The sequence below is a fragment of the Gigantopelta aegis genome, chromosome 3 (genome assembly GCF_016097555.1).
Source record: "Gigantopelta aegis isolate Gae_Host chromosome 3, Gae_host_genome, whole genome shotgun sequence".
NCBI classification, from domain to species: Eukaryota; Metazoa; Mollusca; class Gastropoda; order Neomphalida; family Peltospiridae; genus Gigantopelta; species Gigantopelta aegis.
The window spans coordinates 90,306,698-90,333,024 of NC_054701.1; the positions used below are offsets into that span (position 1 = coordinate 90,306,698).

The window sequence follows — 26,327 nt, forward strand, 5'->3', positions numbered from 1 at the left end:
ACATTGTTCTTTATCAGGGATAATTATATTTTAAATTTAAATTTAAATTTTTTAAATTGTTATAATGCAAAGGGATACAAGTGAACAGAAAAGTTGAGTACCTCTGTTACCTGTATTTACATGTTGATATTATATGACTGGCAATTAATAAGTTTTTTTCTTTTTAAATGAAGCTTTTAATTTCTAAAACAAGTTAATTATTACAAGAAAACTATCTAATCTAAAAAAAGAAATGATTAAAACTGGATATTTCATCTGTATAGTTGTAACAAATCATTAATTCATCCATGTGCTTACCTTTGATATGCTGGGGTGTCGTTAAACATGCATTCATCCATCCGTCCGTCCGTCAGTCCGTCCGTCCGTCCGTCCGTCCGTCCGTCCGTCAGTCAGTCAGTCAGGCACTCTTCAAGAATATGAGGGAAACAGAAAAATAATGAGTACAAAAAGATGAGTGCTTGTCAGTGAAAATCAAGTTATTAACTGATCAATCAATAAAAAGTGCAAAGGCTTCAGACCCCAAGCCAAGTTGAAAAAGAGACAAGAAGCTGAGTTTAAACCAAAGTCCAGTCCAACAAGCTGTAGTTGATGAGCCACTCCGATCATATCATTTAGTCTTCACACAGACCCCATGATGGAGCCCATTCGGTGCAACAAACTTAAGTCTGGCTTCGTGCTGAAGAACAGTTTGTTGAAGGACTGTGCTACTGAAGGTGTGACCTGAGCTGTTACAATTGAGACTGCATCTTGTACTTTGGCCGTCTTACTATTGTTAATGCTGTGTTCTGAAAGCGTTCTTCTGTAATGATTAATAGTTTGTGTGACATAATTAATTTTGCATTTGATGCAGGTGATGTATAAAATGTAGTATAAAATGTACTACAAAATTAGAATGACAATTAATTCTGTTTCCTGTTTGATATATATGTAAAAGGTTTTGGCCTCTTTGTAGCAATAGTGTCATAGTTTCTCAGTCTACAATAGGGTTTACATCTCAACTTTTCTGAGCATCAATCTGTGTATCTGAATTGGTTAATTTTCTAAATATTACCGGTAGGTGTACTTCTTTCTAGAACAATTATAACTGGTGGGTTCTTTTTCATGTTTTTTTATTTTTTCTTCTTTCTTCTTCCAGCTACCCCATCCCCCCATCCCCAACCTTTGACACACTATGGATTTGTGATGGTTTTGGGGGTTGATAAAATAGAGGTTGCAGTTTTAAGATAACGTCGTTAAATAAGTAGTGGGTATCTCTCACCCGACTAACCTACACAGCAGCACAGTTTACAAACTTAAGTAATTATTTACGGAAACTCCATCAACAATAATGCAACTTAACCACAATACATTTTAATTTGCATTTATTATTTATTATGATAAAATAATTCATCCAACAATCAAATCATGTAATAACTTGTTGATTCGTATAGCACTTACCGTATATTGCCGTGTATTAGCCAACTCCTTGGATAAGCCGACCTCTTAGTTTGACCCTAAATATCTAGTACAAAATCATCGGCCTTGTGTATAAGCCGAAGTTCTCATTTGTCAAGCTGTATGTTGTATCGATTTCAATAATACTGTCAACAAACAGACTTGTGCTTTTCTTGTTCATTATATTTGTTTTCCCTTTAATTATTACAAACACGGCAATGCTAACATCTACCATGCCATGAAAAATAATTTAGAACTGATAGAGCATAACTGAAAAATAAATAATTCAAGCTGTATCACTGCACACAAGTAACTAATTTATTCACTGGACAGTAAAAAGTAAAATCATTGAGGCATTTTTAATCCCCCACCACACACACAAAAACAAAAGATCATGCAGTCCGTGACTGCAGTTCACTGTATAATGGTATGGTCATGTGACAATAGTGGGAGTAATTATCGTCCTGAAATTCATGTTATGTGTTTTTTTCAGTCAGTAATGTTAATAATGAGCTTAATTTATTTATGACATTACTTTACAGTTTAATGCACTCTCCCAACAAAACAATAATATTAGAAATATAATAATTGTTTGAAGAAAAAACACCGTTTTGTATCTTAAATTTGCTATATGAAAGACTGGTCCCAGCATAGGTCAAACAAAGATGGCGGACAATTGAAAAGAATACGTTTTTACCATTGAAATGACAATAAAACCAGTAATTTTTTATTATTATTCATCAAACTTATAATGCATTCCAGAACAAAAAACGGTATAATATTGCATGATGGGGTGTTTTATTTATACTGTGCACAAATTATTGTTACATAATCCGTGAAAGGCTAAGGGTCTGATCAAAATTTATAAGTCACGGTTGGGAGTATTGTCGATCGGAATTTTATGCTCCAATTTGTTGCCTCTGTGTATAAGCCGACTCTCTTCTTTTGGAGTGTTTCTAGACTTCAAAAGTCGGCTAATACACGGCAATATACGGTAGTCCATGTAAAGACGTTATAAAATAGTCTATATCAGTATAACTTATGAAAATATTATTCTAATATTAGAGTAGGCTCTTGCCTGGAAAATAGTTATGATCCAATCTCCACTTACATAACAGTTGTGGTAATAATATCTCAGTATTTACATTGGTCTCTGTTTGTTTACTTTTCTTCTTCTGTTCTTCAACCTCAGCTTTCTTCAACTGTCATCGTCTGTTCATCTGACTTCATCTGTAAAATGATGTCATCTCAAATCCAACATCACATGAACACAGATGTATGTCCAGGGCTTTAGATTGCATCAAAGTCGAGGCGATAAACGTTCACGGTTGTGTCCAAAATACAGATGCCCAAAATAATCACACCCAAATTAACTAGGTGACCTCAAAATATTTCATCTCAAAACTACTGAAATGTTAAGTTTAATTACATTAAAATAACTTGAAATATATTTGTGAATATTGGTAACTCTTCATCAGCTGTTAATGACAGTACTGCACTGAAACGACTGTCCTGCACTTGTAAAAGTCAAAAGTCCCTGTTGTACCTAAATTATTGAGATCTAAAGCACTGCATGTCCAAGAATGTTTTCAGAACCTGCCATCCCACACTAGCCAAACACACATGGAACACTTGTTTTACGGATTAGTTTATTTTACCTAGCTGTCGTATATTAGGGTAGTGAGGAACTAGAATGCTGATCCAAGCAAGATAATAGTTTCTGCAGGCTTTCTGCCAGAAAATAATTTAAGGGTTTGTACTAGTAAAAACAAAACCGATCATAAATGCCCGTACTAAGTGGTTACGGGTTTGTAATGTTTTGAAATGGCACTTTGCATTTTGTGTACTTTTGACAAATTATGAACAGCAATTCTCTCATTATAGAAGGTTAAAAAATTGGTCATCGTGAAACATGGCCACTTACAATTACTGACATCCCTTTTTTTTTATCGACATTAGTTTCCACTCTGTCGTGACATTTTATGTTTGCATAGTTTTTCTGGCATGTCCGTCGTGAGCCTGCTCACGGTTCTAGTGTATTCACTGATATTTTCAGAGAGTGATGACGAGGAATCACACCAGCCTGACAAGTTTGAGCTGCAGAACACTCTGAGGACTCTGAGTGCCAAACTGGAAGACCTGAACACGTGCAACGATCTGATCGCCAAACACGGCCATTCCCTGCAGAAAACACTGACGGAGCTCGAGCAGCTGACCGATCCCACGGACATCACCAACAAGCTGAAGGCCGTCAACGAGCGCGCCACCATATTCCGCATCACCACTAATGCTATGATCAATGTAAGTGACACCTGGCTTGCTATGATCAATGTAAGTGACACCTGGCTTGTTATGATCAATGTAAGTGACACCTGGCTTTATGCAACGCAGGGATAAGAAGAACACACAGGGTCCAGAAATCTTAACATCTTCAACAAGAAATGTTTTAATGGTCTATTTAGTAGGTTTCTCTGCCAGAAAATAATCTGTGGGTACGTAATAAAAACAAAACGAACCATAAGTTCATCTACTAAGCGGTTAGGGGCGGGACATAGACCAGCGATAAAGTGCATGCCTGATGCCTAAGTGGTTATGGCTTTGAAATGTTTTGAAACTGACCACTGGATTTCATGCATTTTGACAAATTTTAAAGTGCGGTTTTCTTACTATCATCTATCTGAAAATGATAAAAATACATCCGTTAATTTCCAAGATTTGAATACGTAATTTTACCTTCCATGCCCTCTGGCAGAAACCCGGTAAATTAATGATAATGTCAGTATATGGAGCATTTCTACTCTTGTATATATTTTTGTACATTTGTATTTGTTTATGTGTGCCTACATTTTGTTGTTTAAACTTAGAATTATAGAGAAGGCCTCGGGGGAGAATAGTCTTATACTAATTGAGCTACCTTTTATAAATAAAGTATTATTATTATTATTATTAACCTGTTTACTGACAGGATTCAAACATACTCCTCTGATTCACAAGGCATTTTATAACATGCTAATGCCACCTGGATCATCTGCCAAAAGGTGTGTTTAGTTTATGAACAAGATAGATTTCATGAAAATATTAATTCCATTTCCACGTAAATGAATGGTCAGATACAAACAAAGCATATTTTAAATGATGATAACAGATAGGTTGGCATATCCAGGGTGCAATTTGTTTTTAAAATTTTGATTAGCAGTTTTTCCTACTGGATGGAGAATTGATTAGCAACTATTGGAATTTGATCAGCACTTTAATAAAATGAGTAAACATGAATAAAACACATTCTTTTCAATAAAATTGCTTATTTCTTATACATGTATCTGTATTGTGGGCTGCTTACCCCAAAATAAAACAAGTACAGAACAGCACATGTAAAGGGTCATCACTGTCACTTGTTTACAAGGCCGTATCCTCCGGAGGTCAAGGGGGGGGCAGTTGCCTCCCCCCCCTCCCCCTCCACACACACACCCAGAGAATCTCACTGGTTTTTTTGGCTATATAGAAAATAGCATAGAAATGTCAGGGTTTAATTTTTATAGTACAACATATTTCTGAATAATATTTGTCAATGGTTATGCTAAGCAGCTTGGTCATCTAACTTGTTCAAAGTGATTTTTTAGTCTTTCCTGGGTTGATTTGTATGTCTGATCCAAAGTGCGATTGAAGCCCAAGAAAAATTCTTCATTTGGCTGATCATTCCAACGTATTCGGTGTTCATTTTTGTTATGAAAATTGACAATTCTTAAACGATATATATACGTATTTTACCGGAACATTATTTGCCAAGGCAATTCGAAATTAAAAACGCCAAGCTGTTAATTAGTCGATAATACCGTATGTATACGCAAACATTTTCGTGTCTAAAATAATTAGCGATCAAGCTTTCATTTTACATTTCCTTTCAATGACAGTTTCACGTACGATATAATTATACTCGAGACATTCTTGCCATGCGGTCCGCGTGCCGTTAGTCTTGTCTGCATGTATGTCTGATAATACATGATGCAGAAAACTTGAAAAATCACAAACTAGACCAAATACTATTTATTAGTAGTATTCATAGGTTGCATTCAGGTTTACAAATAACGAAAGCCACAAGTCAAAATAATTATCAGACATTTTTATTACTGGCTATCGCTGAACGCAGATCATGCACAGCACCGAGTGTCACTTGTAGTATAAAACCACGTGGCAGGTAATTTGACGATAAAAATAAAGTGCATGTGGTGCGCTATGTGTTTTGTATCTATAGGCATTATTCAAAGCTAAGTCGGAAATAAGTTGACGCGTAATTAAATTCGCGGAGCTATCGGCATGTTCGCAATTTTCGCGGTATATTTAATTCGTGAACATAATATATTTGCGTGCACGGTAGGCTACAAGTTCAGTGTACAAGGTCATAGCTGCTTGCAAATTAGGTTACCACGATGACATAGCAACTAGTACATTACGTCACTGTTTTTGTTAAAACGTCAAACATCCTCCGCATATTCCGACAGTATTTTCTATTTGAAATACTAACACATGCGAGAAGGTTGTACACTGAGATACATTTTTAAAATGTTTATCATTGGCGAATCAGTTACCTTGGCTGCTATCACGGAAAATCGACACCCCTAAGTGCGTTCTTCTCCCGCGATCTCAATTCAAAGATCAAAAAACATGCATCGCAAACTGCTAGTCATTGTTACAATATTGCATCGCGATCGCAAGATTTTGCATCGCTTTTTGCGATGCGAACCCGGTCATTTTGCAGCCTGATATCAAAGGTTCTGTCGTTTTGCAAGGGACCATTCCACTATTTCAGCTTGTGAGTAGCCTAGAGCCGACAAATTTAGTTCTGTTGAAACGTGTGCCCCTTTTCTTTATTTTGTTAGAATCAACACTGATTTGACTGTTTGGATATGCAATATTGAAAGGGGTCCAACTCACATAATTTTTATTGTATAAAACGAGGGTTGATTCTTTCCACTAGAACTGAATGCCATATCATGTAGTGTGTTGCCTGTATGAGTTATATTTTCCCTGATTGCAGGCGTGTGCAGAGTACAAGGATTTCACACAGACTCACGGCAAGCGTTGGCAGAAGGTTCTACAATTTGAACACGACCAGCGCATGAAACTGGAGGAAATGGTGGAACAGCTGGCCAAGGATCAGGCGTCTCTGGAGAACAAGGCTCGCAAGTCTCTCCACAACACCAAGCCCGACAAATCAGGTAATATATCTCACTGTGTTATAGTCACTAGATAGCAAGGAACAGGTATCTCTGGAGAACAAGGCTCGCAAGTCTCTCTACAACACCAAGCCCTACAAGTCAGGTAATATATCTCACTGTGTTATAGTCACTAGATAGCAAGCAATAGGTATTTCTGGAGAATGAGGCTCAAGTCTCTATCAACACCAAGCCTGACAAATCAGGTAATATATCTCACTGTTATCGTCACTAGATAGCAAGGAACAGGTATCTCTGGAGAACAAGGCTCGCAAGTCTCTCCACAACACCAAGCCCGACAAGTCAGGTAATATATCTCACTGTGTTATAGTCACTAGATAGCAAGGAACAGGTATCTCTGGAGAACAAAACTCGCAAGTCTCTCTACAACACCAAACCTGACAAGTCAGGTAATATATCTCACTGTTATCGTCACTAGATAGCAGGGTACAGACATCTCTGGAGAACAAGGCTAGCAAGTCTCTCTACAACACCAAGCCCGACAAGTCAGGTAATATATCTCACTGTGTTATAGTCACTAGATAGCAAGGAACAGGTATCTCTGGAGAACAAGACTCGCAAGTCTCTCCACAACACCAAACCTGACAAGTCAGGTAATATATCTCACTGTTATAGTCACTAGATAGCAAGGAACAGACATCTCTGGAGAATGAGGCTCAAGTCTCTCCACAACACCAAGCCCGACAAGTCAGGTAATATATCTCACTGTTATAGTCACTAGATAGCAAGGAACAGACATCTCTGGAGAACAAGACTCGCAAGTCTCTCCACAACACCAAACCTGACAAGTCAGGTAATATATCTCACTGTTATAGTCACTAGATAGCAAGGAACAGACATCTCTGGAGAATGAGGCTCAAGTCTCTCCACAACACCAAGCCCGACAAGTCAGGTAATATATCTCACTGTTATAGTCACTAGATAGCAAGCAATAGGTATTTCTGGAGAATGAGGCTCAAGTCTCTCCACAACACCAAGCCCGACAAGTCAGGTAATATATCTCACTGTGTTATAGTCACTAGATAGCAAGGAACAGACATCTCTGGAGAACAAGGCTCGCAAGTCTCTCAACACCAAGCCCGACAAGTCAGGTAATATATCTCACTGTGTTATAGTCACTAGATAGCAAGGAACAGACATCTCTGGAGAACGAGGCTCAAGTCTCTCTACAACACCAAGCCCGACAAGTCAGGTAATATATCTCACTGTGTTATAGTCACTAGATAGCAAGGAACAGGTATCTCTGGAGAACAAGGCTCGCAAGTCTCTCTACAACACCAAGCCCTACAAGTCAAGTAATATATCTCACTGTTATAGTCACTAGATAGCAAGCAATAGGTATTTCTGGAGAATGAGGCTCAAGTCTCTCCACAACACCAAGCCCGACAAGTCAGGTAATATATCTCACTGTGTTATAGTCACTAGATAGCAAGGAACAGACATCTCTGGAGAACGAGGTTCGCAAGTCTCTCCACAACACCAAACCTGACAAGTCAGGTAATATATCTCACTGTGTTATAGTCACTAGATAGCAAGGAACAGGTGTCTCTGGAGAAAAAGGCTCGCAAGTCTCTCCACAACACCAAGCCCGACAAGCCAGGTAATATATCATACTGTGTTATAGTCACTAGATAGCAAGGAACAGGTATCTCTGGAGAACAAGGCTCGCAAGTCTCTCCACAACACCAAGCCCGACAAGCCAGGTAATATATCATACTGTATTATAGATACCAAGGAATAGACATCAGTGGAGAACGAAGCTCGCAGATGTCTTCAAGTCAAGTAGCACTGTTATTGTCATTAGACACTCCAAGGAGCTGGCAGCCTTCGAGAACAAAACTAGACAAGTTAAGTAACACTGTGTTATTATAGTCTCATTAGAGAACAAGAGTCAAAACAACACTAAACCCGAGAAGTTAAGTAGATAGCTCTCTCAGTGCTGTTACATTCTAATTGTTCAATGTGGATACCAGTAAAGAAATTCTTCCATTCATTTACCATTGTTTGATGTCCATTAGGTAGTATGTTTGTTTTTATGCTATGGTCATTCATTCATTCATTCATTGTGCCAACTATTTTACATTTTGACGATGCTACATAAATCAAGTAGATCTGTAGCTTCAAGTTTACCTTTCTTGCTTGTTGGGTGAGTTTTTTATTTCGCATTGATTATATACCAGATGTCTTGTTTACATTTGTTTCAGGGTCAGATGAAGAAGATTTTTTTGATGCCTTAGATCACCATGTACAGGAGGAGTTTGAAGTAGTTTTACCACACGATCCTCCTCTGAGACACAGGTAGCTGGTTAAATGCCTTTCTTTACATTTAGAGTAATATCTATTTGTCATTGATGAATGCATTTGTTCATTTCCTCTTATAACTTTGACTAACTGATGACCTGATCCTGATTAACAGGAAGCAACAAGAGTACTTTCCACTCCACTGTTAACCAAGAGTGATAAAGACCATCTTTGACACCTAATCACATTAGACTGAAGTTACAACACTGTTTTTCACGCAAGTCTTTAAACATTAAAATATATGTAATTACACGTATGTCAGATAAAAGCAGGCTTTGTAAATTTGGCCCATCTTTAATTTGTTTCTTCACACATTTATCTTAATTTTGTTATAGCTTCATTCCTTTTTGTTGCATGCAAACTATTTTATTTCATTCCCCTCTATTACATACAAAGTTAAACAGTTGATTTTAGTTCTTTTATATTATATTTCTTTCAAAGTTTGTCACAGCTGACTGCATTGCCAGAATGTAAGATTGGTGTATTTCAGACGCACTGACAGCGATTTCAGTATCGACAGCGCGAACTACAATGAAGATGACATGTCGAGTGAGTCTGAGCAGGAAGAGAGTGATAAAGCGCGGGTCTATACATCTTCCAAAACGGGATCTCCGCAGAAACTAGTGAGTTGCAGTTGTCTCATTTTGTACATTCAGTCGTTCATTGCTCTCCGGTGAAATAGCATTTCTAATGCATTGTAATATGTATCATAATGTCCGCTTAACTCACTGAATTATTTTATTGCAAACTCGCAGGGCTCGAATTTAATGGTGACCATGCAACAAATTGTCGTAATGATCTAGTCTTGTGCCTCAATGCCCTCAAATTTAAACATAGTCTCACAGCCAAACTGGCCATGCCTTATTTTGCATGGTACTAACAGGTCATCATACTCGAACACAGCTGAAAGTTGTTATATTACAAAAACATGAAACCCCTCAAACTTTATTTTGAATGGGTGCCATTGTGTTGTATTAACACACTGTTGAAGTTTGCCTTATTGTCCTGCTTTCTGGCCGTAATGCCCTCATAAAATCTCCATTGGTCGAGACTAAATTACCTTGCCCTCTAATTTGCAAAATTTCATGCCTGTCTGTCGTATATTCAGTTAATTTTAATATTTAATATTGCAACAATGGCTACATTAAAAAAAATTAAATGATGGTGGAGTGGAGGCAAATTGTAACTCGGTTGTAAAATGAATATTCCTTTTCTGTTTTGCAAAGTGGTTGAATTAATTTTCAGAAATATGAAAAATCCGGCCATAGGAGGACGTGTAGCTACGACAAGGGTAAGAATCGCACCACCATGCCTGAAACCAACACAGTGGAGTGTGTGCACTCGGAGGGAGCTGCCTTGACACAGTCCAAGAAGATACGCAGAAAAAGAATTCCAGACAGACCCAACTTTAGCTTAAATTTATGGAGCATAATGAAAACCTGCATTGGAAAAGAATTATCAAAAATTCCAATGCCTGTAAGTAAGACACACAATTTAGAGACATAGATCACAGACTGTTTAGTAATTTATTGGTATATTTTGAATATATTTATAATTTGTAGTTACGACATTTAGTCAGTTGTAATAATAAATACATAGTTAATTTCTGTTACTGCCGAAATAAGGCTGTTAGTCTGGTGATAAACTGAACCATATATTTTTGCCTCATTCATTAAACCTTGGTTTATAGTGCATCTATGAATGTTCATGTTTAATGCATGTTTTAAAAAACTAAATTATATTAATTAAAATTACCTCTTTTTTTTTTTTTTACTATTTAACCTTTAGACTACTGGATTAATTTTTAACAAAAACCTCGTTGAGTGGGTACAAGTTTATAATTTTTACTGACATATATTCACTTAAATGTTTCATAAATACATGAAATAAAGTTCATATATGAATCGGTAAGTATTATTTTCGTGTCTTTTTTTGTAATTTTTATTATTTTAGATCGGCTAATTGTGATTAAAATTAGGCAAAAAATCGAAAAAGTTGCGTTTACTTACGGGCATTTGTGGCCAGCTGTCCAGTATTTATGTCCATTATTCCCGATAACAGTGGTTTTTTGACCAGATTTTTTTTTTAAACCGAACTACGATTCATATTGCAATATTTGGTAATTTTCGTTGTTGGTAAAACGATCAAATTTATTATCAAATTATCTGTTACAATCAGCTATCGATCCCTGAAAATTACCGCGACGTGCCGCCATTGTTGTCAAGCGAAAATACTTGCCGAAAACCACTTTTTGAACTCAAAATTTCAAGGTATTTTCAACTGAAAAAATCAAAACAAAAACCACCATTTTGAAAAAAAATCTTTTTTCTTTAATTATATTTCCGTTTCCGGTGAGTGTCGTGTGCAAAACGGCGGGAAATATGAATTGGGGAATGCACTGTATACAGTGTACAGTATATCGACTGACGTGACGTCGGGCGAGATATCTCGCCTGCAGTAGTCAGAAGGTTAAAAAAAAGAAAGAAAATCCTGAATGTTACATCACAAATTATTTCTTTATTCACCAAAGAACACTAGTTTTACATAATATATAAATAATATTTTCATATACTTACCTTTTGTGACACCCAGTAGCCGATGTGTATTTTTGTGCTGGTGTGTCGTTAAACATTCATTCATTCATTCATTCATTCATTCATTCACCAAAACAGATGATTTTTCTTTGTCGATTCCAATAAAAATATAGTTTTTTGTTGACATAATTTCTATTGTTGATTACAGGTAAATTTTAACGAGCCTTTATCTATGTTGCAACGTTTAACGGAAGAGCTGGAGTACTCTCATCTCCTTGACAACGCCGGCCAGTGTCAGGACTCGGCAGAACAGCTGACCTGGGTGGCGGCGTTCACGATCTCGGCCTATGCACCAACCACCAGTCGGACGGGAAAACCCTTCAACCCACTGCTTGGAGAGACCTACGAGTTCGATCGCAGAGATGATTTAGGCTGGAGAACATTAGCCGAACAAGTATGTTTGTATATAAAAATAAAATAATAAAGTAAAAGTCTCATAAAAAAGTGAAAAAATTATGATAATAAGGCCCAATACCATAGTAGTTGAATGAAATCACTGTCCTTCATGGGACAGGGTGTTTCTGTTTCTCATTAGCATAGTGTTTTGCCTCATGAACGATGGGTCATAGGATTGATAGCCATCAATGGATTCTGAGGTTGTCCCATTATAACCATTGCTTCATTATTGTTACTCCTGTGTGTGTACTGTTCTGTGGGAAGTGCATGCTCTCTATTCCCATTAGAATTGATGTTTCAGCATTCATTACTGTTAAAAGAATTGATGTCCAATGTTTCAGCATTCATTACTGCTAAAAGAATTGATGTCCAGTGTTTCAGCATTCATTACTGCTAAAAGAATTGATGTCCAATGTCACAGGATTCATTACTGCTAAAAGAATTAATGTGCAGTGCTTCAGCATTCATTACTGCTAAAAGAATTGATGTCCAATGTTTCAGCATTCATTACTGCGAAAATAATTAATTTACAGTGTTTCAGCATTCATTCCTGCTAAAATGTCCAGTGTTTCAGCATTCGTTACTGCTAAAAGAATTGATGTCCAATGTTTCAGCATTCATTATTGCTAAAAGAATTGATGTCCAATGTTTCAGCATTCATTACTGCTAAAATTGTAACTTGACTATGTGCCCATTACAGAATGTCTGAGAGTATTTTTTTTAAATATGTTTTTTATGTTTTCAGGTATCACATCACCCTCCAACACTAGCCACACATTCTGAGGGCAAAGATTGGACTCTGTCGCAGGAGTTCACCATGACTAGCAAGTTCCGAGGAAAATATCTCCAGATTATTCCTCTTGGTACGTTGACCCCACCCTACTGCACCCATCACATACACAACAAATATGATCTGATGCTGCACCCATCACATACACAACAAATATGATCTGATGATGCACCCATCACATACACAACAAATATGATCTGATGCTGCACCCATCACATACACAACAAATATGATCTGATGCTGCACCCATCACATACACAACAAATATGATCTGATGATGCACCCATCACATACACAACAAATATGATCTGATGCTGCACCCATCACATACACAGAAAATATGGTCTGATGCTGCACCCATCACATACACAACAAATATGATCTGATGCTGCACCCATCACATACACAACAAATATGATCTGCTGCTGCACCCATCACATACACAACAAATATGATCTGATGCTGCACCCATCACATACACAACAAATATGATCTGATGCTGCACCCATCACATACACAACAAATATGGTCTGATGATGCACCCATCACATACACAGAAAATATGGTCTGATGCTGCACCCATCACATACAAAACAAATATGATCTGATGCTAGACGAAATGTACTTCAGTTATCGTGTTTTAGGATTACTTTATTAGCTTTTATTACAAAATTGGACAGTTGGTTTTTAATATGTTACATAATGACTTGCAAGCATTCCTCCTGTGGTAAGGAAAAGGTAGCTTAATGATGTTGTTTCCTTGAGGTACAGTGTTTCGAGAGATTCAATAACTCTTGGACTCATTGGGTTCTATATGTCTTGTCAGTGGGATTGTTGGTAAAAATTATTCCTAATGCTAATTGATTTTTTAAGTATAATGGAGAAATTTTTAGTGAAATCATTTAATTAAAAAAAGTATAATTGCAATACCACAGAAGTGACCATAAAGCCACTGACTCGTTATAACAAATGACAGCCTATCTATTCCTTATTAAAAACAGGTTCATAAACTGGTGAGCACAGTCAGTGTAGTGTAAAATGTGTCTTCAATATAAACTGGTGAGCACAGTCAGTGTAGTGTAAAATGTGTCTTCAATATAAACTGGTGAGCACAGTCAGTGTAGTGTAAAATGTGTCTTCAATATAATCTGGTGAGCACAGTCAGTGTAGTGTAAAATGTGTCTTCAATATAAACTGGTGAGCACAGTCAGTGTAGTGTAAAATCTCAGTGTAAAATGTGTCTTCAATATAATCTGGTGAGCACAGTCAGTGTAGTGTAAAATGTGTCTTCAATATAAACTGGTGAGCACAGTCAGTGTAGTGTAAAATCTCAGTGTAAAATGTGTCTTCAATATAATCTGGTGAGCACAGTCAGTGTAGTGTAAAATGTGTCTTCAATATAAACTGGTGAGCACAGTCAGTGTAGTGTAAAATCTCAGTGTAAAATGTGTCTTCAATATAATCTGGTGAGCACAGTCAGTGTAGTGTAAAATGTGTCTTCAATATAAACTGGTGAGCACAGTCAGTGTAGTGTAAAATGTGTCTTCAATATAAACTGGTGAGCACAGTCAGTGTAGTGTAAAATGTGTCTTCAATATAAACTTCAGTCGGTGTAGTGTAAAATCAATATAACTGGTGAGCACAGTCAGTGTAGTGTAAAATGTGTCTTCAATATAAACTGGTGAGCACAGTCGGTGTAGTGTAAAATGTGTCTTCAATATAATCTGGTGAGCACAGTCAGTGTAGTGTAAAATGTGTCTTCAATATAAACTGGTGAGCACAGTCAGTGTAGTGTAAAATGTGTCTTCAATATAATCTGGTGAGCACAGTCAGTGTAGTGTAAAATGTGTCTTCAATATAAACTGGTGAGCACAGTCAGTGTAAAATGTGTCTTCAAAGTCAGTGTAGTGTAAAATGTGTCTTCAATATAAACTGGTGAGCACAGTCAGTGTAGTGTAAAATGTGTCTTCAATATAAACTGGTGAGCACAGTCAGTGTAGTGTAAAATGTGTCTTCAATATAAACTGGTGAGCACAGTCAATGTAAAATGTGTCTTCAATATAATGGTGAAACAGTTAATGACTAAAGAGCACGTTTCTTGTTTTGTTGGCAGGCATAGCACATCTAATATTTCACAAAAGCGGTAATCACTACACGTGGCGGAAGGTGACGACCACGGTTCACAACATCATCGTCGGCCGGCTGTGGGTGGACAGTCACGGAGAGATGGACATCGTCAATCACCAGAACGGGGACAAGTGTCACTTGAAATACGCAGCGTACAGCTACTTCTCGCGGGAAATTCCTCGCAAAGTATGTAGCAAAGTTCCTTGAAGAAAAATGATTGAGAATAAAATGTTCCCCAGGAAAACTGGTGTGCATTACATTGAGCAACTTCTTGAATGATAGTTAAAATGTAATGTTAATTTATCAGTTATCAAATGAGCTATGGCATTTATAATTTAAATATATATATTAGAGTTCGACTTTCTTTAAAGATTACTGGACAGGGCTTTAGATCTTAGAAATGTGATGTTTACGAGTGTCTGTGTTTGCAGGTGACGGGTGTGGTGACGGATGCCCAGGGCACCCCTAAGTGGGTGTTGACAGGGACATGGGACGCTCAGATGGAGTGTGCACAGGTCCTACACATCGACGAGTCCAACAAGGGCAAGCCGGTGTTCGAGACCGGACCACACAAACTCTTGTGGAAGTGCAACAAACCTCTGTATGTTAACATTTTATTCTCAGGTTTCAGGACTTCAGTATTCCATCTATTTTCATTCAGACACAGTTGGGACCTAATTCAATAAATTCTTGCTCTCATGGCACAAAGCAAAACAAAATTTGCATGGATGATGTGCTGTTGCTTAAGAGAGTTTAGTGAATTAGGCCCCAGGGCCTCGTTCCACGAAGCGATTGTAGCCCTAAGATCACCTTTTAGTGCATAAGGTAGTTATGCACTTAAGGTGACCATATCACTAAGTTCGCCTAGAGCCCCATTCCATGAAGCAATCTTAATGCTAAGATCACCTTAAGTACATAGCTACCTTATGTGCCTAAGGTGATCTTAGTGCTAAGATTGCTTCATGGAACGGGGCCCAGGTCTGTTGACAGCCATACTATGTAACTTAGAAATGCGTATGGAAGACTTAACACCTATTATAGAATTAATCGCATGGTTGGTTGGGAAGTAGGGGAAATCTATTTTTTTCTATATATCTACCATGTATAAAATAATTAACAATGGTCATAATAAACTATAGCACAACTTTAATGAATAAGTAAACCCTACGAGGAATCGACATGTTTTTTTCTCATAATTGTATATTTGGTACTTAATAACCAAATATGATAGCCTCTTATAAAGTAATGGCTTAATAGCCTTTTATCGCCAGCCTTTATTGACATCCACCATTGTAATCGTGCTGTTCTTTTCAGACCCGACTACGAGAAGATCTACCACTTCACGCAGTTGAGTTGTGAACTGAATGAGCCGGAGGATGGCGTGGCCCCAACCGACTCGCGTAACCGTCCGGACCAGCGGTTCATGGAGAACGGTCAGTGGGATGAGGCAAACCGCACCAAGGTCTTGTTGGAGGAGAAGCAGAGAGCCGCGCGCAGAAAACGAGAGCAGGAAATGGAAACGGCTAAAGCAGAAGGTATAAGATGCGTGTTCATCTTTTTATAAGGCTACATACAAACAAAGTTATTGAGTGTATGAAAAATGTCCTATCCAACTTTTTTTTAAAAACATACAGTGAAAGCCTTTAAACCGGACCCTTACTAAACCAGAATTTCTTTAAAATTGGATTTTTTATTTTTTACAGTCCTGTGATTACCCATCTTTTGACGCTACAATTTACCCGTAAACCAGAAGCCCATCTGAATTGAACACCAGATGAATAATCTAGTTCTGACGTGTTTATTTAATGTTAGCTATACTTCTGAACATATATAATCATTATAGCACCACTAATTCCACCAAATATTACCTCTGGTGATTGTGTGATTAGAAACACAGACAGCTAATGCAATGTGCATTTGTTCGAGTTAGCTGTCGGTGTTAAACGTAGTCATAGTTATAAGTAGCTCATATCAAAGATATAAAGATCTCGGTTCAGTTAGCCCAGATTCCTTACCAAATATGTATTGAAAGAAATATATGCTCAAAACAAATTCCATTAAATTCTATTTGTTTTTATTTTTAATTTAAAAAGCACAAGTCTCAGCTGTTGGCCATGACTGACATCACTGTTCAAGAAAACATTTATTGGATAATTAATCATAGGCCTTGTTTAGCTTTAAAAACAAATAACCTGACAATTTACTGGTTATTGATATTGACGTTTTAAGTACTTAATCTCCTGGAAATGGCTGCAAAATGGTATTCCAGAGACTCTAGATTTCAAAATTTCATGGGGGCATGCCCCAGGACCCCATAGTGTCTTGCACCTTCCATGCTTGTTTGTTCCATGAATTCATCTGCACCCACACAAAAAATCTTAAATGCAGCCTGATATCTGGTTTTTGATTAATGACTTTTATTGTAACACTAGCTGGTGTTTGAAATGCGTTTTTGTTATTGTTGCAGGTCGTGATTTGCCACTGTACCAGCCGATGTGGTTCAAGAAGGAGCGTGATCCGATCACAGGCAACTTGATCTACCGGTCGACTGGCGAGTACTGGGACTGCAAGGTCAAGAAGGACTGGTCGCGCTGTCCAGACATTTTCCTCTGAACACTTCCCGTCTGCAAGTGACAAAACATCCAATTGGTTGCACTGTGTTATCCAGATATGTTTCCAGGAACCTTTTTCCATCTACAGATTATGTACAACTACTAGTTATGCTGTGCAGATGTTTTTAGGAACATTTGCCATCTATATGTGATATACTGCTATGTGGATGCACCATTAGATGTTTTCTGAAACATTTTCCAACAACAGATTATGTACAACTACATTTTCCATTTACAAAAGATGTACATCTCTGTGGCTTCACAGTCCAGATATAATTCTACAGCATTTTCCATCTACAGATTATGTACAACTCCATAGCTGTGTTAGTCTGTAAGCATTTTCCATCAACAAATTATGTAGTTACATGGCTATTTTGTAAGATGTTTCTAGAAACATTTTCCATCTATCAGTGATGTACAAATGTACAAATAGGTGGCTACACTGTCCCAATACAATTCTAGGAAAAATTTCCATCTACAGATGATGTCCAACTGTGTGGCTACACTCCAGATACGTTTCTAGGAACATTTTCCATCTACAGATGGTCTACAGCTGTATAGTTATGCTGTCAGATGTTTCTAAAAACATTTTCTGTGTACAAACGACAAACAGCTTTGTCGTTATGCTGTCAGATGTTTGTAGAAGTATTTTCCATCAACAAATGATTATTAACAACTTATGTGGCTACACTGTCAGATGTTTCTAGGAACATTTTCCATCTGCAGATGTTGGAGAGCTTTGTGGATGTGTCGTTCAGTTGTTTCTAGTTTTACATAGGCTGTAAACTGTGAGCCTTTGCACATGAAAAGTATCTGGTTGTTCTTTCCAGATGTATTTCTGTGAATGTTTTCATCTGCAAGTGACAACTATCAGATGAATTAGGTGTGATGCTATTGTAACAGAAACTTAATGCTTCTGTCATAACAATATACTGACAAGTCAATTAATCGAAAACGAACCATTGAATTTCATGTAATAACTGAATATCGAGAATAATGTGTTAAATTGACACAAATAGTATGGTACATTTGATATAATTAAATAATGTCTTAAATTTGACCTTAATTTACTGTGGTAAATTTGGCATTATGACTAGTGATGTAAATTTGACATGAATAATGAAGTAAATTTGGCATTGTGATTAGTGATGTAAATTTGACATGAATAGTGTAGTAAATTTATAGTGGGAAGAGTGATAAATGAGGAATTATGATATGGTATATGTGAGTTTATGAATGAATAGTGGTGCATTTGATGGTGGTTTTCATAGAAGTGCAATTAACAAATCTACTGAAAAGACTGGGGTTGAAAAATCATGAAGTTAATACACCTACAAGTATAAGATGTGGCTCATGGCTGTGGAATGTTATTATGAGTAACACTGACCTTAATTTAAGATCAGATGTTTTACCTGGGTAAACTTTATAACAGTTTATTCAAAACTGATCTGCTACAAAGCTTTTTGTCTGATAGATGCTCTAACAAGTTATTCTGGTGAAAGGAGAAGATCACGATTTCACTTTCGCAAATAGCCTTGCAAAGGAATAATATCCAAAAAAAGCAAGGAAAAAAAATGTGTGTTAAAGAATTGACAATATTTGTTCATGGATGTTACAAAAGATTCAGTTGTGATATGTGAATTAGGATTTGTCACTTGCAGTGGTTCACAATATTTTAACAGTTTCGTATTTATTCGGCTTGCATATTATTTATGATATGACTTCCGTATGTGGATGAATGCAGTGTGTAATATGCATTTAATGTTCATGCTCGGCATATGTTGTACTGTTTGTGATTTATGAATCTTGGAATTAATGGAGTCAGTGTAATTGATGCTAATTTCTTCTCAAGAGGTCAAGGGTTATTTTCCATGGGCACGTTTTTCTAGAGCAGTACACAGACGTGTTAAAAAAACCATTCTTTGATTATCAGTAGTGTGTGTCCACATAACCAGCACGGTTTGTGGTAGATGCACAATTAAAATCAGTAGGTTCCACAAACATGGAAATCAGCCGTAACAGACTATTTTTTAAAAGGATGTCGTGTATTGTGGTTGGGTTTATGGTCACTATCAGTCATTACTAGTACTAGTCATTGTAAACATATTATTTATCATAGGTGTACACATTCATATTAAACACGTGGGTTTCCATGACCTGTAGATAAGCATTAAACCGTATCTACAATATCACATGCATTTTTATTCCTCTTCTGATCTGATTGAAATTACACATAGATCATAGTCGTTAACAAAGCAGGGCTCTGCATTAAATCGTGTCTGCTTGCCAGGTGCATTTGGTTTTGCAAGTGTGAGTGCAGGAATTGTAGCGAGTGAAGTTTATAGGAGGGTCGAGTCGAGTCAAGTCATTACTAAGCAGGAGGTGTTTCGACCCCTGAAACCATCCCCCAGCACACTCGTCTGTTTTGGGTGGAGGACAAGTAAATTGTTTTAATTGTTTGAAAATTTCAAAATATTTAGAAACTTACCATTTGTTCTTGAATTTATTTTTATATGTTTGACAAGTTTCTTTTAATCAAGCAGATATTTTGTGGTCTAATGAGAAACCACTTTAATCTCGCTGGACTTGGAAATATTTTGGTGAGACACTCGTGTTTCAAATAGAATAGCTCAAAATGGAGACATTAATCCCAACAGGCGATGTTGAAAATATTTAGTGTAGAGTCCTGACTAGGTAGTAACGAAATAGATTAAAGCAGAAATGTGTATTTAATAAAAAATACTTATTACATGCAATTCATACTGGCTTGTTGCTAGTGCAGAATTATTTATAATAACTGCACAAGTTGATATATGCTTTACTGTGTAAATATGTATATACTAAGTGTGCGATGCTTGAAGTGATTAAAATGATTGAATGATTGTATTAAATTTAACTCTTTCTTCCATCTGGAAATCCTGTGGTATGCATCACCGTCACCTTTAGATTAGGTGCGATAGAAAAATTAATGTCTCTCAAACAAGGACTTAATATACTGCCTAAAATAAGTCTGGGGTGTTCAAACACAGCACCAAATAATAGGAACACAAGCGAGCAGAAGCTGTGTAATATTTATGGTAATAATAGCAAGTTGAAAAGTGGAGTTAATCATGTGACATGACATTGCCATTGAATGATGATGCCAGGATATAGAGGTTTATTCATTTATTTCAACTTATTTCTGTGCTTACATCCAACTAAGGTTCAAGCACGCTGTCTTGGTGACACACCTCAGTTATATGGGATGTCTTTCCAGGATAGTAGGTCAGTGGTTAGCGAGAGAGAAGAGGGTGTAGTGGTCTTACACCTACCCATTGAGTTGATAAAACTGACTGAGTGGGAGCTGGTACAGGGCACCCTTTGCCCACCAGCCTTATGTCCGATGGCTTAACCACGACACCACCGATGCCAGTATATTATAGAGATAAACCAGAACTGGGACTGATAGACCACAAAGATAGATGTTGTGCTTAACCTTTAGACTACTGGATTTGTTTTGAATGAAAAATATGTGGAGGGGCTTACCTACTGCCATTTATTTTGCTGACCACAATTTATTCAGGAAATGAAATATCACAGTATTTTCTTTATTTTCGTTTTTGGTAATACAGTTAAATTTGTTTTCAAATTGGCTGTCAGTGAGCTATTAATTCCTCAAAATAACCCTGATGAACCATCACGGGTGTCAAGTGAAAATACTTAATGAAAACCACTTTTTCCAACTAAAAATGTCCAGGTATTAGTATTTCTCACAGAAAAACTAAAAAACTAAATCAAGACATTATATTCTTAAAGCTATTTCTGATTGTGCAACACAAGAGCGAAATATGAATTGGTAAATGCACTGCAAGTTGTATTCAATATGTCGGCCTGCAGTATTCTAAAAGTAAACCTTGCCAAAAGTCTTTAATGTCATATATGTTGATGGAAGTGTTGCCTGATGATGTTCCACATGTGATTGATGGGACGGAGGTCAGAGTTCAAGGCTGGTAATAGTATTGTGTTGATGTTTTGCTGTTGCATATAAGTTATATTATATAGTTATTCACTTTTTAATTCAAATATTTCTGTCTTTTTTTAATAGTATGGCCGAAGTTACAAAGCATGTTTTAGCCTTACATGCATTTAACTACATATATTTACAATCCTTAAACACTGTATTTAAGAAAAAACAGGCTTTGTAAATTTGGCCCTGTACTTTTAACACCAAGCAATAACAGTTTAAATAAATGAACAATTCCTCAGATGCAAGCATCTTAGATGATAGTGGATAAATGGACCTACTTGAAATAAATAAACTTTAAACAACAAAAATGATTTTATGTGCAATTCATTTAAATGTGATAAGATATAATATATCTTATCACATTTAAATGAATTGCACATAAAATTATTTTTGCAAATAACACATTCAAGTATGAAGCGAACTCAGTGTTTTGTCTCATAAACTAATCTACAGGGTTTCTTTTTGGTGATGTTACTGTCATTTATTTTTATTTTTAAAATGGCATTGCTGATTCAGTTAAAATATAGATAGCCATCTTGGAATTTGTTAGTTCCCCTAAAATACTTCTCAACTAGAAAACCCTAGTGTATGGTAAGAAAATGTATGATCTGGGGTTATCCAGTGTAGTCTTAAAATTTAGGCTGAAATTGATTAGAATTCAGGTTTTTAAAAAAATATATTCAGCACTGAAGCTTAAGTTACTAGTTATCACCATAGGTTTTCTCCTTTAAAATTTTATATTTAGTAGACTAGGTTTTTTAAATTATTACTCAATGTTTGTTTCTTGGGTTTATCATTATAAATTTTTGTTATTATTATTTTTTTCTTCCTGACTTATTGTTTCTTATTTGAAGAAAAATAATTGTGGCCATATTATATTTTTGAAAAAAAAAATTCCAATTTAATTGGTAACTTATTCTTTATTGGTTTCTTTTGTTAATAATTATTAGTTGATTATAATTAATGTTCTGGAATTTGTATTGGAATCTTTGTTTTGGACCAGTTTGTCGGACTCAAAATAGCTGGTTATATGGCATATAGTTTCACATTCATAAGTTAAAACCTGCATCTACTTGGTCGACTGCATGGAGCCCATCATTTAACTTGCTTTTAATTACTTTTAAGAACTGAATTATTTCAGAGGTTTTTTGTTTTGTTTTGTTTTGTTGCATTTTTGCATACATTGTTAATATATTATGTAAGTGGGAATATTGTTTGCCTCCTTTGATGTGATGTGGAATGTAATACATTGTATGATGCAGTTTTTTTGTTTTATTATTTAGGAATGTTCTGAGCTTGTGTCTCCGCAGCTTAGCCATTCCAAATGATGTTACTAACACTTGGTGGTACTGTGGATCAAATCTGATCGTTGTTGATACAAAAGAAGGCTGAAAGTTTATTTTTATTGTGTGATAAGAAACTTGTGATTGGTGTTTTTCCTTTTCTTCTTGTGATTGGACATCCTGGTGGTGTTTTCTCCATGGCAACTGTTTGTCCGACCTTTCAATAATTGTACATAGACATTACAGGGAATGTGGGATTTCTGGTTTTGTATATAGTGATCATTTCTACAAGTACTTCCAGTCGTTGTAGTGAAATATTCCACGGCTTGTTGTGATTGATGTTGTATGGAAACTTGATAGCAAAAAGTGTGGGGGTGTTTTTTGTTGTTTTTTCTCTCTCTCCCACCCCCCCCCCCCCCCCCCCCCCCCCCCCCCCCCACCCCCACCCACACAGCATATGTGCCATTTTCTAACTAGCTGGTGTAGCTTGATTGCATGTGTGTGGAAGATGATGGCAACGTGATTATGCTGTTACTTAATGTTTATTATTTTTTTTACTGTGAAAAGCCTGTAAGCAAGTCATTGCTTGGAGTCAAATAAGACCAACGTCCAGCTACTTGTGCCATATAGCTGTACTTCATATACACTTAAAGGTTAACTCTATAATAAAATTATGAACTATGAACTCTTTGGTTTAAATCTATTTTACTGTGTTCTTTGTATTCCCAGAGACAAGTAAAAATGTGTATTCCTGTTTTTACTTTCACGTAAGTGCTGCAAAGCATCATACAAAATACCTACACTAAATGTTCCAAACAAACAATGTAATTTTTTAAGTGAAAATCATACTGTCGCTATTCAAGAGAGTTAACTCTTGGTCCTTTTTTTTCCTTTAACCAATTTTAATGCAGGATTTTCAATATTATTTATAAGATTGAAATGGCCATTATTGGAAATAAAATACACATAATGTCATCTGCTAATATTGGACTACAACTTGGAAAAAACATTTTTTGTCTGGTTTTTACTTTTACTTTAGTATAAGGTTAACCTTTAAGTGGGAGTAGCTGTTGTCTACTTTTCTTGTATTCTTGTGGGAAAAAGGTTTCTGTGCACCACGTAAAATGGCCTCAAACCAAAAGTAAAGTTTGTAAATGGTTGAAATTTGGTACAAATTATTACATCAACATTTTTGTTAAAAACATTTCATAATGTTTATGAAGGATAAGAAATATTTTTTGGAAAATGATTTTGTTTCCTTTATTACTGTTATGCATACCTTGTGCAATATGTTCACAGGAACATTTTCTCCATGAGTATATATATCCAGTGTTTAGATAATTCTACAAATTTAATGTTCACTTCCCCCACCCATTCCCCATAAAAAATATTAATACATTTTTCAAAATGTGCTATTAAGAATGTATCCGTTGCTGAGATGTTTGGTGCTGTTCAACCCCTTGCTAGGGTTTCTACCCCTCCCTTGTTTATAACACACACACACACACACACACACACACACACACTCAGTCAGAAGCCAGAAAATTCACTTTTGTTTGTCTCAGACGCTATCCTCTTGTCCCGGTGGCCAGTGTTTCTCTTCCTGTTACGATGTTTGAGCATTTCTGCCTCTTCACATGTCCCAACATGGGTACATTTCCCATGAAGATACACAAACTTCTTTCTTGGTCATCAGAACTTGAAATCCAGTCAAAGTGTATACAAAAATTAACCTTACCCCCCCATGTTGAGTGCGTTGTTAAATAAAACATTTTCTTACCCCCCCCCCCCCCCCCCCCCCCCAGTATCTTGATGTATATGTAGAGTGAATTTGAAGAAAGTCTCAACATTACCAGGGATGGGGTGCAGTTATATTTAACCCAGAGGTGCACCTCTGTCAGTTTACAAGGCGCATACGCTGATTTGAATGTGTTCAGCCATGGCTTGGAGGCGTGGCCTGGCTTCAGGCATTACTGCTGTGATAAATAGTGTGTCCAGGGCTCAAACTTAAACATTTGTTGTCTATGGCAATATTTTAAAAACATTGCCATGGGAGAAATGGTCCACTGATGGCAGGGTTTTTTTTCAAAGTAACTTTTGCAGCAAATCAACATGACTTATTTTGCTGTATGCAGACCTATTTCAAAAATTCAAATGTTAAATACTATCAGATAATATACAGCAGGTATACAGAGTTTGCCATCATTGAGGAGCTTTACAGACAGCACAAATTTTTAACCAGTGGCAGAAAAATGCTGTCGGTGATGCTCCAGAGCTATGGCAATTATTATCTCAACGACAACGGCAATTGCCATTGGTGCTGCGTTAAGTTCGAGCCCTGTGTGTCCCATATATGCATGCTGTATGTATGACATCCACAGAATAACAACATGGAAGTGCACTTGTAGACCCATGTATCGTAGTGGAACGATCCTCAAAAGTTGAAGTTGGGAGACAAGTCACTTATTTTGTTACACCTATCTTGATTAACACTTGGGAGTTTTTAATTTATACTGAAATTATGATCTGTTGTAGATGTTTGAATTAATATCATGTGAGTTACGGCCAACACCATCACAGAATTGTAAACAAATGTTTTGAATGAGAAAACAAAATAGAAAAGTTTATAGCAATGAAACAAAAACACCTAGAAAATATCGTAGTGTTAGAAGCCTTCTGATGCAGTGTCATTAATGAGTTGTTTGTATACGTCATGATACACTGCAGTACTTAATCTTTTGAACCTAATTTTACTTTTAGTAAGGAGTCATATTTATGGAGGCAATTCCATTAAACATGTTTATCATTATATCAGTCATCAAGAATGACTTAACTGAGGCTTCCTTCTATTTTTTTAAAGCTGATTTTCAGTTGAGTGGTTATAAAGTATTAAGTTAAAATCATTGCAATGAAATTGATAAAAATTTCTGAAGTGAATAAACTATTTGCATGAGAATTTACTTTTCATGTTACCATTTCCGCTGATTGTGCGAGTTTTTTAAGACCATCCCACCTAGATATAATAAATTATTCACATATTCTATCTTGCACATGTGTGGGTAGATGGAGTGAAGCAACAAGAGCCGTCACAAATGAGGAAACATTCCTCAAAAGGTATATGACAATGGGGTTTTTATTTGCTAAATTGGGTATAATGTGAAAGCTTATAGGTCACTTCAAATAAAATGATTTAAGTTGACCATTGTTTTGTTCTGTTTTATGTAAAGATAGAAAGACTTTACTTTAGGACTTGGTGATGGATTATTTCTCGTTCCAGACTGCTCCAAAACTATTGTAACAAAGGCTCGAATAGCCAATCTCTATTTTTGTGCTGAGGTGTCATTAAACGTCCGTTCATTCACTGTGATATATGTACTATTCTGACTGGAATACTGGATACAAAAGATCCTTTGCTACTAATTAAAAAGAGTAGCCATGATTGGTGGCTGCAGGTTTCTCCTCATGTGTGTGGTCCTTAACCATGTATGCCATATAAACGAAGATAAAAATGTGTTTTCAAAGGCTTTGATATTGGTTCTGTTTCCAGAAA

At 36.5% G+C, this 26,327-nt stretch overlaps 1 protein-coding gene across 2 annotated transcripts in view; it reads left to right on the plus strand.

The window, feature by feature from the left end:
• The window catches only part of LOC121369306 (oxysterol-binding protein 1-like), a 36,939-nt gene extending 10,963 nt beyond the window's left edge, over window positions 1–25,976 (plus strand). Inside the window, exons 3-13 of one of the 2 annotated variants that reach the window (XM_041494278.1) lie at window positions 3,491–3,735; window positions 6,470–6,650; window positions 8,873–8,966; window positions 9,445–9,592; window positions 10,215–10,445; window positions 11,712–11,957; window positions 12,705–12,822; window positions 14,863–15,062; window positions 15,308–15,477; window positions 16,191–16,411; window positions 17,344–25,976. In XM_041494278.1, the coding sequence (XP_041350212.1) occupies window positions 3,491–3,735; window positions 6,470–6,650; window positions 8,873–8,966; window positions 9,445–9,592; window positions 10,215–10,445; window positions 11,712–11,957; window positions 12,705–12,822; window positions 14,863–15,062; window positions 15,308–15,477; window positions 16,191–16,411; window positions 17,344–17,489 (2,000 nt within the window). In that variant the 3' untranslated portion in view covers window positions 17,490–25,976. The remainder of the gene's footprint in view (window positions 1–3,490; window positions 3,736–6,469; window positions 6,651–8,872; window positions 8,967–9,444; window positions 9,593–10,214; window positions 10,446–11,711; window positions 11,958–12,704; window positions 12,823–14,862; window positions 15,063–15,307; window positions 15,478–16,190; window positions 16,412–17,343) is intronic. The other variant, XM_041494279.1, reaches the window with a different exon arrangement.
• Window positions 25,977–26,327: the final 351 nt, after the last annotated feature.